Below are 17,978 nucleotides of genomic sequence, written 5' to 3' on the forward strand. Positions count from 1 at the left end.
AAAAAAAAAAAAAAGACCAGGCATAGTGGTCTAATGAAGACTGGTAGAACCCCTCCGACTTTGGCCCATAGTCACTCTTCAAGCCTGGAACTGAACTCACACCAGTGGCTCACCTTTTAGCCAAACAATAGACAGGCCTCTAAGGTGAACATTATAATACCAAGAAGGTATGCACGCATTAGAACAGTCCGCTGTACAAGATCAAAAGGAGAGCATTTGCCCAGGGATAAAGCTATGAAGGCAGAAAGAGGTATGAAAGGAGGACAGAGGGAAATGGTGAACACAGGGGCGGCAGTGGGAAGAGTGCTGTTACATTGTGGGGATTGCAATGAATGGTACAAAACAAAGTGTGTACGAACTGTTGAATGGAAAACTAATGTGCTCTGTGAACTTTCACCCAAATCACAATTAAAACAAAAACTTCTGCCTCTTCAAAATTTTGCATCGATAGTATGTTGTTAATATGCCTGCTCTTATTGGGAGATCTGCCTGTTTCAGATTTGATAGCTTATGTTTGTACTGAGCTTTTCTATCAGAGACAATGCCTTTGCGCATGTATTCTTATCCTCTTTTAGAAATAAGAAAACTGTGTCACAGAGCCAAAATTAATTTCCTAGAGTCACATATATCTGTAGAGCAGAGCTGGAGATGCTATATTTAATCTTCGGATCAGAGGAGAAGAAAAAGAATATTCCTAGTTAGGATGCTGTGCAGAATTACTCCAGTAAAACTTAACTAGTCAGCAGGTGCTTCCATAAGTAACAGACCATTTTTGCTACTTTTGACATTACATAAATGGGCACATCATTTTATTACATACTTTTTTCAGTTTGAACAGAAAGGTTAACAGCTATATAAGAGCCCACAAAATGACAGCAGTTAAACCAGAACTTGGAGTTGAGGATGGGAAAAAAGGGTAGTTGTCTATTTTGAATTGATTTCTAAACTGTAAGGACACAGAATATGTACCTAGATGCATTGAGAGGAAACAGTAGTGCGGAGAATGATTTTATGGAGGCTCATGGGAAACACAGCTTGGGCAAGAGTTCAGGAGTGGTTACAGAAGACTAAGAGATCTTGTTTGGAACAGATGTGTTGACTAGGGGATGATGAAAAAGAAGAGTGCACTAACAGGCCAGAAAGCTTTGAAAGTGGTGAATAGAAACTTATATTTAGCCTCTAGAATCATTGTTGGCAAGAGCCTTAGTGTACTGATGGGGATTTTAGAGATCATTTAGTCGGCCGCCTTCATTTGATAAATGAGGAAACAGATATTCCAGGAATGTTAAATGACTTCCCCAAGGTTAACCCAGATGATGAGTTCTAGAGCCAGATCTGCCTCTTATTTAAGTATTTAAGTATTAGTATAAACTAACTGACCTTCCTGATCAACTCTCTGATTTAAATTTTCCAGGAGAAATAATAAGCTTGAAGATATCCAAATAGCCTTTTGAAGATAACCAGAAATAAAGATTTTATACTCTGCCTAATAGTACATTTCTTTTTATTAAAATCCAGAAACTGAAATCAGCTACAAACCCAGTTTTTTTTTTTTTTTTTTTCTTTGTTTAACGCCACCAAAATAATGCTGGAAGCATGTGTCACAGAAACTTTCATAGGAGGAACAAATATTATTTAAAATGCTTGTTGTTGTGTGCTGTCAAGTCAATTCTAACTCAGCATAGAACTGCCCTATAGGATTTCCTAGAGTATAATCTTTGTGGGAGCAGATCACCAGGTCTTTTCTCCCATGGAGTCACTTGGGGGTTCAGCTGACCTTTGGGCTAGCAGCTGAGTGCTTAACCATTATGCCACTTGGGCTCCCTATTTAAAATGCTAGGGTCTTTATATTATTGCATTTAATCTCCATAATAGAATTAGGAGGTATTTTGGCACTGAAATGTTCAGTCACTTACCCAAGATTATGTAGCTAGGAAGTCCTTGACGTCATAACTCGTCAGTGGCAGAGCTCATACTCAGACCCAAGCTGCTCAGACTTTTAAGTCCTGTGTTTATCCGGCTGCCATTGAGTCAATTCTGACTTACAGCAACCATACTGTGTTTGTTCCACTGCCATTGAGTCAATTCGGACTCATAGCAACCCTATAGCACAGAGTAGAACTTCCCTATAGGGTTTCCAAGGCTGTAAATCTTTATGCAAGCAGGCTGCTCCATCTTTCTCCTGTGGCAGCTTACAACCTTCGACTTTTTGATTAGCAGCCCATTGCTTTAACCACAGTGCTGCCAGAGCTCCTGCCTATGTTTATGTAACACCAAAAACCCATCTTCTAGAAAATAGAACTCTCAAAAGCAGACTGTTATTAAAAACCACAAAACCAAACCCACTGCCATCGAGTTGGTTCTGACTCAGTGACCACATAGGACAGAAGAGAAATGCCATGGAGGGTTTCCAAGGCTGTAAATCTTTACGGGAGCAGGCTGCCTCATCTTGTTCCTGTGCAGTGGCTGGTGGGTTCGAATCACTGACCTTTCGGTTAACAGCCAATGCTTTAACCACAGACTGACAAATCTGAATGTCTATTGATTACAACTGAGATTCTCTTACCTTGTTTGTTCACAGCATGTTCTATACCAGCCCTGTCTGATAGAAATATAACGCAAGCCACATACATAGTTGAAAATTTTCTGGTAACATTATTTAAAAAGTAAGGAGACACATGTAAGATTAATTTTAGTAACACATTTCATGGCTGGCAACTGGCAATTCACTGAATACTTCTGCCATCATTTGAACTGTATGCTTACAAGCATCACTTCTGTTTGTTTTAAAACCTGTTTAGCCAGTGCACTTTTTTATTATGTATATTAATTAAATATTACATAGACCAATGAAATATGAGTGAGGGAAGAGAATTATTTTTCTTTGACCTAAGTTAAATGTTTTGGAAAGATTCAGGAAAGACAAAGTGCTTTAAAATTATTTTCTGCGAATTTGCTGGAAGTAAGGCAACTGTAAAAGTATTTGAGAAAAGTCATAATCTAAAAGGATTCTGTACTGATACTGCCTCTCAAGTTCTTACTCTAAAGAAATGGAAACTATAAGTGACAGATGATAACACCTGTGTGTGATTTGTTTAAAATTTTATAAAAGCCATGGTCCTGCATGTGAAGGCAGGGAATCAATGTACATGTATCTATCTGTTTTAAGTTAAAATGAAATGTTTTAAGTATATATGTATCATTTTTTATGATTTCCTCCTTTAACTGACTTTTTCTATTGACCCAGTAACTACCAACACAGATGAGAGTGTATTTAAGTACAGTATTCAATTTAGTAGCCAGATTATATTTAAATTTTACATGGTAACATTATAGAGTTTTTGTTTGTCTGTGTTTTGTTTTTAACATTGGCCATGTTTTAGTTTTCAAGTCTCATCTTATTCCAAAAAATATTTCATATAGCAGCTGGGTAACAATTTTAATAAATAAGAGATTTTTTAAGTGGAAGTTTTATAAATCTTATTTACTATTAAAGTTACTAAATACTTTTCTCATTTCATTTTGTACTTAAAATATTGTGTCTGTAAATGAATCAAAAACTCAAAAAAAACCTCAAACTCACTGCCATCGAGTCATTTCCAACTCATAGTGACCCCCTTTGGGTTTCTGAGGCAGTAAATCTCTACAGAAGTAGATTGCCTAGTCTTCCTTCCACTGAGTGGCTGGTGGGTTTGAACTGCCAGCCTTCTAGTTAGCAGTCAAATGCTTTAGGCACTGTGCTACCAGAGCTCCTTTGTAAATGAATGTTGTTGTTGTTGTTTGCCATTGAGTCACCCCGGACTTAAAGCGACCCCTCCTTGGGTTTCCGAGGCAGTATCACTGCGGAAGTAGGATTGCCCAGCCTTCCTTCCGAGGAGTGACTGGTAGGTTTGAACCACCAGCCTTCTGGTGAGCAGTCAAGTGCCTTAGGCACTATGCTACCAGAGCTCCTTTGTAAATGAATAGTATCATTCAATTTCAACACATTAATGTCTAATTCTTTTTTATCTTTTAACCAGTTATCTAAAATAAAGCAAATATTTAAATGAATCTTTTAAGGTACATTGCTCTTTAAATGAGGAATACTTTTGTAATATAAACATTTAGGGTTGTGAGCTTGGATTTTTGATGTTTCTTAAACCAGGTCATGACTGCCTTTTTCATATTTCCTACATGGTCACAGCAGTGTGGCTGGGATTTGGTGCATGGCAGCAGGCAGCCTGAGGACAGAGACAGCTGATCCTCAGCCTGCCATGGTAGAAACTAATGCAGACTTGGTAAAAAGGCCAGCAATCTACCCACAGGGGGCGAGTAGTTAGACCTGTGGGCTCAGGACCATGGGTGCAGGCAGGGGACATCAAGCTCAACTGGCATAACATACTACACAAAAACATTGTTCCATATCCTACTTTGGCAAGTAGCAACTGTTATCTTAAAAACTTGCAAGTAGCCTCAGACTGTGGCCCCTAGGTACCCTTCAAGTCTGGAATTGAACCCACTCCTGTGACTTCCAGCCAAGCAAAAGACAGGCATGTGAGCTAAACATTTACATTAAATAGATAACTGCTTGAAGAGATTAATCATGGGAGAATAGAAGGGCTGTGTATACACAGGGAGACAGTTCAGGGGGCAGGAATGGATGGCTGGAAGGACACAGGCAAGAGGGAACTGTGGGGAGGAAGTGGGAGGGGAGCTGTTGCATTGTGGGCAATTGTAGTCAGTGTCATGAGACAAAAAGTGTATGTGAACTGTATGAAAAATGAATTTGCTCTGTGAACTTTCACCCAAATCACAATTTAAAAAAAAAAAAGAAAAAGCTAGCAATCTCATGCCTAGAACTGCGGTTGAGGCAACAATAAGGGGAGGAAAGAGGGCAAAATATTTGAGGGCTTCGAACTGGTTCCATCACAGCTGATGAAGCGAAATAGGGGCAGATTTGTATTGTAAAAATTTGGATGAAGGAGGGAATGCTGTTAGATAGATAGAGATAAATATTGATTTGGGTGAAGAGAAGGGCAATGTACCAAATGTGAGTGACCAATATGGCAGCATTGAGGATGAGAAAGACAGAGAGAGTTACATGGGCAGTACAAACAACAAATATGAACCCCTTTGTAAATACAATACTGAGTTGTCAATGAAAGCAAACATGGGTATAGGGACGGATAGATGGGTGAACAAGCTAAACAATTATGTATGTCTAAATGGAGAGTGTATCCAAGATCATATACAGGGTTGGCAGACAATGGGCCTCTCGAAGAGTATGAAGGGATGGACACTGGGAGGAGGTAACTATGGGGAGGAAGTGGGAGGGGAGCTGCTGCATTGTAAATTTTGGTCAATGACATGAGACAAAGTATATGTGAACTGCTGTATGAAAAGTGAATTTACTCTGTAAATCTTCACCCAAATCCTAATAAAAAAAAAAAAAGAAAGAAAAAATTTGGATGAAGCAGAATGATAGCTGGACAGGAAAAATTACAGGTTGAAGCTCTGGCAAGGAAGACTCAGGAGAGGTGTAGTGAGCCCTTTCAGGAGCCTGATGTTGTAGACTGGGTTACGGCCAGGACTGTGGAGAGTGACACATTCAGAGTGAATGTGTTGCCATCTTTGAGCCTGGCAGTGTTGTTTCTGACTCTGCTTATCAAGAGATTTGGTTGTTACATAGTGCACACACTACCCTCATTTTCTAAGAGAGAGATTAAGTTTCTAACAGGGCATCAGTTGTTACTGTTCTAGTTCACCCACTGGTTTGAGTCTGTTCTGATTTCACTTTGTTGGCCATGACTGAACCAGGAAGAACCAGTTCAAAGCCCTGAAATAAACAACTTGATAAGTTTCCTCAAACAACCATTTAGGGCCTGAGTCACTCCCAGAGTCTCCTCAAAGAAGTATATGAGCAGAGCAGTGCTTCTCTGCCTTAATTTGTTGTAGTTGAAAGGGCCATAGAAAATGAAATTAAAACTTTATACTCACTTCACTGGGGGGGGGGTATATATAGGCTAGTTCCTTTATTGTTCCATTTGATTTTTTAGCAAAGTTCTTTTTAAGTTTAGTAGTATATAGTGACTTAGGGCAGATTGTAGGAGCTCTGGTAGCCTAGTGCCTAAGCCATTTGACTGCTAACTAGAAGGCTGGCGGTTCAAACCCACTGCCACTCCTCAGAAGAAAGGTTGGGCAATCTACTTCCATAGTGATACTGCCTTGGAAACCCAAGGAGGGGTTGCTATGAGTCGGGTCCTACTCGACGAAACATAACAACAACAACAGGGCAGATTCTGGAGTTGGAATACTGGGATATGAATCTTGACTTTATACCACTTGATAGCTGTGTGACTGACTGCATTACTTTCTGAGCCTAAGTTTTCTCATTTGTAAAATGAGGATAATTAATAGTACTCATATAAAAGGGTAGTTTTGAGGATTAAATGAGACAATATATTTAAATGCTTAGCACAATACTTGGCACACCCCAAAACCTACTGCTGTCAAGTCGGTTCTGACTTATAATAAATCTATATAGGACAGAAGGAGCTCTGGTGTTGCAGTGATTAAAGCATATGGTAAAAAGGTGGGTGGTTCAAACCCACCAGCTGCTCCGTGGGAAAAAAGATGAAGCAGTCTGCTTCCATAAAGATTTATAGCCTTCGAAAGAAACCCTATGGAGCACTGCTGCTCTGTCCTTTAGGGTCACTATGAGTCTTAATTGACTTGATGGTGATGGGTTTATATAGGATAGATTAGAACTGCCCAGAGGGTCTCCATGGCTGTAAATCTTTACAGAAGCAGATGCCGGTTATCTCTCTTCTGTGGATTGGCTGATGGATTTGAACTTCTGATCTTTTGGTTGGCAGAAGAGTGCTATAACCATTGACACCAGGGCTTCTACCTGGAACATAGAAGCCATTAATTACATTCTAGATTCAGTATTTTATTATGTTCCATAATATTATTAATAGACCTTTACTAGAGGTGCTCAATAAATATTTTTGAGCGAGTCAATTTGATGGCAGTGAGTTTGGTTACTTTTTTCCAAGTTGATTAAATAAGTGGTCATTTCTACAAAATACAGGTTATCAAGCTCCTTGTCAGAAGTATATGTTGTTACATTCTTTCTATTGGGAAATCAAATTTTGCAGTCATCGTTTTGACTTGCAGTATATTTTGTCCTTAGTGAGAATTGCCTGTTGTCTTTTGATTGTCCCTTTTTCCCAGAAACCTCCATGGTATCTTGAATCTCTGAATTGGCTGCAAAGGGATTTACTGCTTCCCTTCACTTTTAATTTAATGAATCTTTGTAGTACTGCTTGTAGAAACAAAAAAGGGAAGCAGTATATGAAATAGAACTATACAATGATTCCTGTCATCAAGGAACATTAGTGAGAAAGGCTTGAGAAAACTGACTTAACTCCAGTGACCCCCTGTGTCTTCCATGTTAAATACTGAACCCATTTCTACACCCTATGATTGGTTAGACAGCACTTGGTATCTTTGATTCACCCACAGAAAAACAAATGTGACCTTTGCTATGTGCACAAAAGTTTAAAGGGTGCAGTAAACACCATTGGCATCGTCACAGCCTGATTATTAACTAAACAGAAGCTTAGGAGACCATCAGAAGACTTGGGCTCTGCCATAGCTGATGGGTGCTGGTCAATCTAAGAAGCCATCTAGTTCCAAAAACTATTTCGTGACTCATCTCAGAATCGGGAGAGGGTTACATACAATGTGGGATTTTTGCGTGCGTCTTTTATAAAAAACAGAAGTGTATTTATTGTGCCGAATGCATTTTGGAGGTGGTGAATGAAGAGATTAGGGAACTGTCATGTTCCTTAAATAGGAAGAAAATTACCAACTACTTTTCAGGTAGTTGGAAAAGATTTGTTGAGATGGTAGCTTTCAAAGAAAAAAGGACTATATGACCAAGGTTGCTAGAAAAAGAAAGAGAATTACTCCAGGCTTAGAAGATATCCTTAGAGGCAGCAGCAGGTTGACTAAAGGAAGTGGGGTATAGGTATGCCTGGTAAATGGTAGATGGGGTCAGTTGAACAAACAAGTATTGAGTGTGCAACTCTACCTGGTGCTGAAGGTAAAAATAAGACCTGGTCCAAGATCTCATGCATTACTGCATTCTAATAGGAGAGCCAAGAAATACCAGCTAATTAAAACACACTATGGTTGGTGCTTTCCTAATGGTTTTAACAGTGCTTTGGAAGAAAAGAATGGAATGGTTAATTTGCACCAGTTCATAGACAAGGCTAATGAAAATGAAGTAGGAAAAGTGAGAAGAAAGTCATCAGGAAGAGAAACAACATTCTAAGCATAGGTATGGTGTGTGAAAAAGCACAGAGGGTTGGCACAGGGAGATAGTTGGGGTGTGAGGGGTGGGAGTGCACAGGAGGGAAGGACACAGGGACAGGTAACTATGGGGAGGAAGTGGGAAGAGAGCTGTTACATTGTTGGGAATTGCAGTCATTGTCATGAAACAATGTGTATGAAATGCTGTATAGAAAATGAATTTAACCTGTAAACTTTCACCCAAATCACAATAAAAATTTTAAAAAAGAAAAAGCACGCAGGGTTGGACATGTATGTCAGGTTTCAGGATTTGGTGGTGGTTTGTATGGGACAGGAGCAGCAAGTGAGATGTGATGAAATTAAAAGATAGAGTATGGATAAAGTATTTACCAAAAAAAATACCAAATTCACTTCCATCTAGTTTATTCCAATTCATAACAACTCCCATTAGTTTTCCAAGGCTGTAAATCTTCATAGAAGCAGACTATCTCATCTTTCTTTCATGGAGCAGCTGGTGGGTTTGAACCACAGACCTTTTAGTTAGCAGCCAGATGCCTTAACCACCACACCATCAGAGCTCCTGGATAAAGCACTTAGCCCATGTCTCAGTGTTAAGAAATATTACTCCAGGAATTAAGAATATGGTTTGGAAAGGGAAAGACTGCAAACGAGGAGAATTTCCCAGCCGTTCTTTTGGTTATCTGGGTGAGAGTTGACCACTGAGTAGTGACTGGGAATCGAGAAAAAAGGATAAATGCATGAGGTCTAACCAAAAGGATCTGGCAACCCTTTGGAGGGGGTAGTGAAGAGATTGGAGTCAGTGATCCTGTTTTCTAGCTGAAGTGGCTGAACGGATGTTGTTGTTATAAAACAATTTTGGGATTATAGAAAGGAAATGGACATTTGAGGCAGAAAAGGGAAAAACATACTGTTTGGTTTCTGATGTTTTGTGTTTGAAAGCCTGTGGGCTATCCATATAGAAATACCCAGTAGGTAATTCAGAATACAGGTTGAGAATTTAAGAGATGTGTATGTATGTATGTGTGTATGAATATACATTATTTAAATTTTAAGAGTCATCAGGATATAGAGCTGATAAGGCCATGGAAATAGATTCAGCCTTCAGAGTGCATTTAGAGTGAGAAGATTGCCTAGAACTGCATCTTAGAGAACTATCACTATGCTCAGTGTGGAAAGATGGTGTTTCATTGCATGTGCATATATTCTAAAGTGAAATTAAATTGTCATAGTTTTATTTTATATTGTTTGTTCCACTTCTCTTTCTAATAATGAAGATAACGGAGATTTGACTGTATTAATGAATGAGATATGATCTTTGAGCATACCATATTAAACAGGTTTTTTTGTCCTTAAAAAAATCCTGCTTTAAGACAGTGGTTCTACAAGTGCATTTGTATATTCTGTAAGGATTCCCAGGTATATAGTAGAGCTGACAAGGGACAAGGTTGTAGTCACTTCTTGGTCACAGCCAGCTTCCCAGAGGGAGCGAGTAGTTGGACCTGTGGGCTCAGGACCATGGTTGCAGGGGACATCAAGCTCAATTGGCATAACATACTACACAAAACATTGTTCTACCTCCTACTTTGGCGAGTAGTGACTGGGATCTTAAAAGCTAGCAAGCAGCCATCTAGATGCAATAATGGGTCTCTTCTCATCCAGAGCAGAGAACAATGAAGAAAACCAAAGACTGATGGAAATAATTAGTCCAAGTGACTGGTACACCATGTGATCCTCAGGCTATACCGACTGTGAGACCAGAAGAACTAGATGGTGCCCGGCTATCATTGTCAACCACTCAGAGGGGGATCCATGTAGGAGATCCTGGATAGAGAAGGAGAACAATGTGGAACAAAACTCAAAATCACTTGGGGGAAAAAAAAGGGACCAGGTTTGCTGGTCTGATAGAGCCTGGTGGAACCCCTGAAACTATGGCCTCTAGCTGCCCTTCAGGTTTGGAATTGAACCCATACATGTGGCTTCCAGCCAAACAAAAGACAGGCATATGATAGGTGAACATTTACACTAGGTAGATACACTTCTTGGAGAGAAGAGTCATGGGAGAAAGAAGGGGTGTTTATTCACAGGGAGACAGCTCAGGGGACAGGAGTGTATGGAGGGAAGGACACAGGGAAGAGGTAACTATGGGGACGAACTGGGAGGGGAGCTGTTGCATTGTGGTAAATTGTGGTCAGTGTCTTGAGACAACATGTATGTGAGCTGCTGTATGGAAAGTGAGTTTGCTTTGTAAACGTTCACCCAAATCTCTCTCTCTCTCACTCTCTCTCTCTCTCTCTCACTCTCTCTCTCACACACACACACAAATCCTACTTTAAATTTAGCCTCTAAATGGTATTTTGCTGGGTTCTCGGATTTCACTGGGAGCTCTGGTGATGTAGTGCCTAAGGCATTTGACTGCTAACTAGAAGGTGGGAGGTTCAAACCCACCAGCCACTCTGGGCAATCTACTTCTGTAGAGATACCACCTCGGAAACCCAAGGAGGGGGTTGCTGTAAGTTGGAAACGACTCGACAGCAGTGAGTTTGGTTTGTTTTTGGATTTCATTGCTTTAGTGAACTCTGTTTATTTCAAGCAATTTGGTAATTTTTATTATTATGTTAAGCTTTACTCTTCAAAATGATTGGTAGTCTGTTACTAGTCATTTTACTTGCTCTGCCCCTCCACAGGAGCTGATGCAACAGAATGGGATTGGTTATGTGTTAAATGCCAGCAATACCTGTCCAAAGCCTGACTTTATCCCCGAGTCTCATTTCCTGCGAGTACCTGTGAATGATAGCTTTTGTGAGAAAATTTTACCATGGTTGGACAAATCAGTAGATTTTATTGGTAAGTAGCTCGAGTAATACTTCAAGTCCTTTGGGTTATAGTCTCATGGATAAGTAAGTGCCTCCCTTCCCTTTTATCTTGAGAGAAAAGGAATCTTTTTCAGAGGGAAAAAAAGAAAACATGATCTTGCTTATCTTATTTTGTGGTCAAAGGTGTGAGCCGTGCCATCTCTAAGGAAATGGCTTTATAACATTTTAGCAAACTTAACTAGTGGTAAGTTACTATGGTAGGGTTAAATTTGTGTGTGTATTTAACCACCTTGGAACATGGTAATAAATGATAGGATGTGTGATTATTTGCAAGTATCTAAAAATCAGTTAAACTTTTGGGATTGAATTTTCTCCCCCACTTTTTCAAATCTCATAACAGCAAGTATCTAAAAATCAGTAAACTTTTGGGATTGAATTTTCTCCCTCACTTTTTCAAATCCCGTAACAGGCATTTTAAAAACTCTGGTGGCATTCTTTTAAACTTGTCTTCTCCAGAGAAAAGTCAAATTCTATGAAAACAAATTTCATTGCATTTAAAATCTATCACAAGATTTCTAAACCTCAGTCCATGTGCCAGTCATTTCAAGCAGTACCAGAAGTGGTTCTAATAAAACACAAAACTCACACACACATTTGGTCTTTTCCTTGGTGTTGGCTATGACAGGATCTGATCTGTCATATCATACTTTGTTCTGCTAACTAGGCCTGTTCAGTTCTGGAGCTTCCCTGACTGTAAGCTTCATTGCTGTTCTGATATTTTGGGGCTATTGGATCAGGTCTGCTGGTAGTAAATTGGGAAGGTGTATTAGAAATGTGGCTTTAGTAGAGAATGGCTGAACATAAGAGGAATATTGCTAGATCTTGAACAACATCACAAGGTATGACTCCTTGTTTTTTTCCTAGTCACATAAGTAAGTGTGAACACTCTAATACATAATTAAATGCTCTGAATTGGTTACTATGATTTTTAAAAATATATGAATTAGTTCTTTTAAAAAAGTGAAATTATGTAAATTAGGTCCCCACGGTATATTCCACCTGGGAGATGAGTTCTCTAGATAATGCTGTTGAAGCTTTTGTAATTCAAAAACAGTTCTCTCTTTTCAAGATTTCCAGTTTGTTCAGGGTTTCCATCCTAAATTAGGCCCTATTCTGTGAAATAGCTGAAGATGAATGATTTAGGTAATACACATTAAATGGATCATCAAACAAATCTCCAACCTGAATAACCCCCTATATTGCCCTCCTAGGAAATACGCAGCATTCATTCAGCCTTTGCCTCTTTAGAGGATAATTATGGTTAATGTTCCCATTTTGTCACTTTGTTCCAGAGAACATCGGCTCTAATTTCAGCCAAAAGTACAATTTCAGAATCTTTTTAGAAGAAAACTTAATTCACTCAAGTCATGGTAATGACTAAACTTTAGAAGAGTTAGTAGAAAAGAAATAATACAAATAACTTTGTCCCCAACTTGTTTTCTTCTTTCATTCTACCACTTTTAACTCAGACAAAAGAAACTTTACCATGTTCCAAGTTGGTTAAATACATGCACGTATCACAATTTATTTGTAAAATCTTTAAATATTGTTATTTATTTAGTAATAGTTACTTGCTTTGACAGTATTTACTAAGGCCATTGACCATGTATCTTTCAGGCCAAAATAGCCAGCCCACTTAAAAAAACAGTAGAACTTTAATTAAATTTGTCAACATTTTGTATCCCTCCTGTTTTCTCTGTTCTTTGTCTTGCTCAAGAACATACTTTAGTAGTTCTTTCTGTGAGGAACTGTGGGTGATAAACTTCCAGCCCACACTTTGAATCCAGCCTGTACTCACTATAACTGCTAATCTTCTACATGGCATTTTAAGCCATGGTTAGTTGTAGCAGAGTGAGTATATAATTTGAAGATGTACCCCCATACCAGGACTTAATAACTTAAAGGCTTGTAAGTATTTTTTAATATTCTTTTTGTTATTTAGACGAAATTTCAATAAATCCCTGGGTTTGTTGGTAGGTCTCAAATCATTTTAGAGCTTTATTTTTGGCTAATGTCAGCAGCCAGAGGCAGACTTTGCCTGTTTGTGCTGTGGAGCACTTGTGAAGGGCCTGCAGCCTCGGCAGGCTGCTTACACAGGCTCTTGTTCCCTCCTCACTGTTTTCTTGGCCTCTGCCCCACCTCACCCATATCACCCTCATGACTTTGCATGTAGGTAATATAGGGTGGTGATTAAGAACATGTACTTAGAAGGTAAATTCCCTGTATTCAGGTCCTGCTTATTTGGGGCATTACTAAAACTTCTCTGTGCCTCAATTTCCTGATGTGGAAACTGAATTTAATGTACTTGCCCTATATGGATATCATGAGGATTAAAATAGATAATATGTATAGACCACCTTGTAAAGTGCCTGACTCATAGTTGGCTCTTAATAAACAGTAGCTATTTAAAAAAATTATCTGGGATGTTCTTTTTCCCCCTCAAGAGCTGTGTTCTGTACCTTCATTTGGTTACTACCTTTTTAGCTTTTGCATCTTCTCATTCTCACTGATTCTTTTACCTTTTTTGGTTGTTGTCCTTTTCCAAGTTGCTGTCCTCTTCCCTTTTTTTAACCTAGACTTTATTCCTGAATTTCTGTGGTGGCAATCTCCTTTTCTTAATTGGGTTTTTCACTACCATTTTCTTCTTACTATTCCTCTATTGAGGAACCTGCAGTGTCTCCTTGATTGCTTACATAAAAAATGTAGTCCTTGGCCTAACATTCCCAAGACCCTCCAACACCTGCTTCCCAGCTTTAAAACCTTCTCCTGAGCAGCTCGTGTGTGCCAGCCAAGGCACAGGTTCCCTGCACGGTTTGTTCAGTCCTCGCAAAGGCCTTTCTGTGCACGTTTTCCTCTCTTCTCTGCCAGGTCCTTACGTGTGACACCTTTTGCTATAAGATTCAGTTTAATGATCATGTCTCCCAGGTAATCTGTTCTAATGAACCCCACTCCAGTCTAACCACTTTTTCATTTTCATTTTTAAAATATATCAAAAGAATTTTAATTGTAAAAATAGTATAATCACAGTGCAGAACATCTGAAAAACAGAGAAAAGGAAATCTGTAACTTCAGCATCCAAACAAATCTGTTATCATCATTGTATTTTATTTCCTTATAACTTTTTTCATATTTTTTTTTAAATACAGATTGCTTTTAAAAATACATCTCAGTCAGACTGCCAGTATTTACTGGGTGCATACTATGTGCTCAGCATTAAATCCTTTGGGGGACTGTTAGGAATAGTTACTCCCATTCTAGGTTCTTAGAGTTTAGTTATTGAGATAATTATTTAAAAAAAAAAAGAGAATGTTATCAATATTTAAATTTAAAATTTAAATCCAGTCTTCTTGAAATAAGGATTTGAAGCAGCTTACAAGAAGAGATTGGATTCAAAGGACATGCACATTCACACATTCACACACACATTAAAATGGGATAAAAGATTCAGAACCAAGTAATATGGGATGAGGAAAAGTACAGTAACTCTGCCAGAAAGTCTGAATTGCAGTTTCCTTTTGAAAAAGGACAATAACCTTAGCTTTGCGTGTCTAGCAGCCAAAGCTACAGGAAAAACACTGAGAGCGGCAGAGTCTATTGAGTGTAGAGTTGAGAGAAGGAAGAGAACTCTGCAGGTACAGGAAGGCATGGGGCTGTATGTACACAGGTTTATATAGTATTATTTTGTACATTACTTACTTGTTTCACTGTTGCTTTATATTCTTTTATTATTACTGTGTTTAGATTCCCTATCTAGAAAGAAAGCTCCTGGTTGTTCACATGATACCAAAACCCCTGTGGCAGTGTACATAATGATTGAATGAATTAATCTTAAATACTAGAAATCTGTAATATCTACAGCATAGGTGATGAGATTGCAGTTTGTTTTAACCTCGTATTATTCAGCTGCCAGAACAGATTCCCTGGATATGTGTTAATTAATTATAAGAATTTTCACATAAGGTTTGGTAAACATCTCGTTTCATCATCTACAACAAGAATGAAAAGGGGAGAAATGTAGTCCATGGCAAGAGCTTCATGGCTAACTAAGTGCACACGTAATAGTTTAGAATTAAGGTAGTCATCCAAGTCCAAACCAGTTGCTGTCAGGTTGAGTCAAACTCATGCCAAGCGCGTGTATTGCAGATCCATGGGTTTTCAAAGCTGTACTCTTTCAGAAGCAGATCACCAGGCCCTTCTTCCAAGATACCTCTGGGTGGGTTCAAACCACTAACCTTTTGGTTAATAGTCAAGTGCTTAACTATTTGCCCCACCTGGGGAGCCAAAGTAGTCATAAACCAAAAAAAAAAAAAAAAAAAAAAAGGCAACTGCTATTGAGTCGATTCTGACTCACAGTGACCTCCATTGGGTTTCCAAGGCAATAAATCTTTATGAAAGTAGACTGCCTCATCTTCCTCCTACAGAGTAGCTGATGGGTTTGAAATGCTGACCTTCTGGTTAGCAGGCAAATGCCTTACCCGCTATACCACCAACCAAAAAACCAAACTCACTCCTGTCTAGTCGGATCCGACTCATAGCAACCCCTCCATGGGTTTCTGAGGCATTATCTCTACTGAAGTAGATTGCCCAACCTTCCTTCTGAGGAGCAGGGTTTGAACCGCCAGCTTTCTGGTTAGCAGTCAAATGCCTTAGACACTAAGCTATCAGAGCTCCTTAAAGTAGTCGTTGTTGTTGTTATGTGCCGTCGACGGCCCCAACTCATAGCGATCCCTCCTTGGGTTGCCGAGGCAGTATCACTACGGAAGTAAATTGCTTAACCTTCCTTCCAAGGAGTGGCTGGTGGGTTTGAACCGCCAGCCTTCTGGTTAGCAGTCAGCTGCCTTAAGCACTATGCTGCCAGAGCTAGTACTGGTTAAAATGTTGGTTGCTTCCAAGCTTTGTGGGATTACATCGTCCATTCCTGCATGAGTAAGCTCATCAAACCCTGCAACAGTGAAATACGGCAGCACTGTTGGATTGAATCTCTTTGGTTCTTTGGTTCAAACAAAGTGTCCACAAATCCTTGTACCATGTTATGGGGAAGTATGATGACATAGTAAGACAGTAACTTCTGGATATCAAGAAGAGGAGAAAAATTCCCTTGACCTCCTAATAACGTAACCTGGCAATCTTGATTCATAGATACACACAGTTTCTTTATCTCTAAAGAAAAACAGGGAAACTAGTATGAGGATAGGCTCTGTGACTTTCAGCATTTCAAAAGTACTTTGATGTGGCATCTTTTTGAGTTGTTATATGTTGGCATTATGATTCTTTCTCTTCCTTTCTTCCCCCATCGGCCTCTGTTTTAAATAGTCATGTGTGCCACGTATGTTTGAAATGAAAATAGATTTTCTTAAATGTGTATTTTTTACATAATTAGAAAAAACTTGGTGTCAGACAATATGTGTAGTATTAGTAGTTATATCTTAGGGATGGGGTTTTGGATAGTTTTAATTTTATTTATATATATATATATATATATATATATATATATATATGCATGTATGTATGTATTTCTTTATTTTTTGTATTTCTGAAAGGTTCTACACTAAGCAAGTAGTATCATGTATCCACAATAAGAGATTTATAGCCAGAATTTTTTTAGAATAATAATATTTTTTTAAAAAAATGGTATAAAGTACTGAAATGGACGTCAGGGACAACTTGCTTGGTAAGAACTTTGGGGCCTCAATTGTCTTATATGCAAATGGTAGGGCAACTGTCTTCCCTGCCTCCTCAAAAGAATAGTGAAAGAATAAATAGGATATAAATAGATGAGAATGGCTTTTAGCTTTTCAGATAGAGATACTAAGTAAGTAAATGGAAACACTGCTGAGCGGTTTTGTTACTAAAGTGCCCCCTCTTGGTTTGACTCTACAGAGAAAGCAAAAGCCTCCAATGGATGTGTGCTAGTGCACTGTTTGGCTGGGATCTCTCGCTCCGCCACCATCGCCATTGCCTACATCATGAAGAGGATGGATATGTCCTTAGATGAAGCTTACAGGTGAGGACAGGACTGTGTCTTTTATGGATTGGCTTTTAATTTGACCTGAAAAGTGAAAAGATGTAAGGGTTGGTAATCAGATTAAAGCAGAGTAAGTTTATTTTAGTCATACTGTTTATAGGTTACTGTGGAGTGTTAAATGGTCTTTCAAAGATTAGAGTAGAAGGCATTTTTATTATTTAGCATTAATTTTGCCTTAACATGTGCTAAGTTCATCTTCTGTTAGCTTTTTAAGTTTAAGGAACAAACAAGTCCAAATAAATCCATCCCATGTGTGAGTTTAGTCTTTTTCTTAATTGGAGGAGTGTCCTTTGCTTTGATTTACAGATGAGAAAATGCTCTGTTTTAAGCCTTGTACCATGAGGTAAAAGTCTAATACATGCAAGTGTAAAACCAAGTAACTGTCACAGTCTATTCACTGAGTAAGTTTCCCACATTCTAGAGTTGCACAGATTTTGCAGTTACTGGCAGTGTATGGAGGAGCCCTAGTGGCACACTGGTTAAACACTTGGCTGCTAATCAAAAAGCTGGTGATCTGAGCCCATGAGCTGCTCCACAAGAGAAGAATGTGGCAGTCTGCTCCTGTGAAGACTGCAACCCTGCAAACGCCATGGGGCAGTTCTGCTCTGTCCTCTTGGGTTGCTATGAGTTGGAACTGACTTGATGGTGAAGAGTTTTTGTTTCAGAAGTGTATGATCCTGACTGGTTGCCCACTCCTTTACTCAGGATGGCAGGCAGGCATGTGGTAATGCCACCAAGAAGTAGGTTTTGTCTTGTGACTG

General features: G+C 39.0%; 1 protein-coding gene across 1 annotated transcript in view; it reads left to right on the forward strand.

Annotated features, from left to right (window-relative positions):
- DUSP16 (dual specificity phosphatase 16) overlaps positions 1-17,978 on the forward strand; it is a 58,231-nt gene that overhangs the window by 37,259 nt on the left and 2,994 nt on the right. Inside the window, exons 4-5 of the mRNA XM_007955011.2 lie at positions 11,004-11,163; positions 17,073-17,196. Coding sequence (XP_007953202.1) covers positions 11,004-11,163; positions 17,073-17,196 — 284 coding nt within the window. The remainder of the gene's footprint in view (positions 1-11,003; positions 11,164-17,072; positions 17,197-17,978) is intronic.

Source organism: Orycteropus afer, unplaced genomic scaffold, assembly GCF_000298275.1.
Source record: "Orycteropus afer afer isolate SDZICR_OR568_19922 unplaced genomic scaffold, OryAfe1.0 scaffold00488, whole genome shotgun sequence".
Lineage (NCBI taxonomy): Eukaryota > Metazoa > Chordata > Mammalia > Tubulidentata > Orycteropodidae > Orycteropus > Orycteropus afer.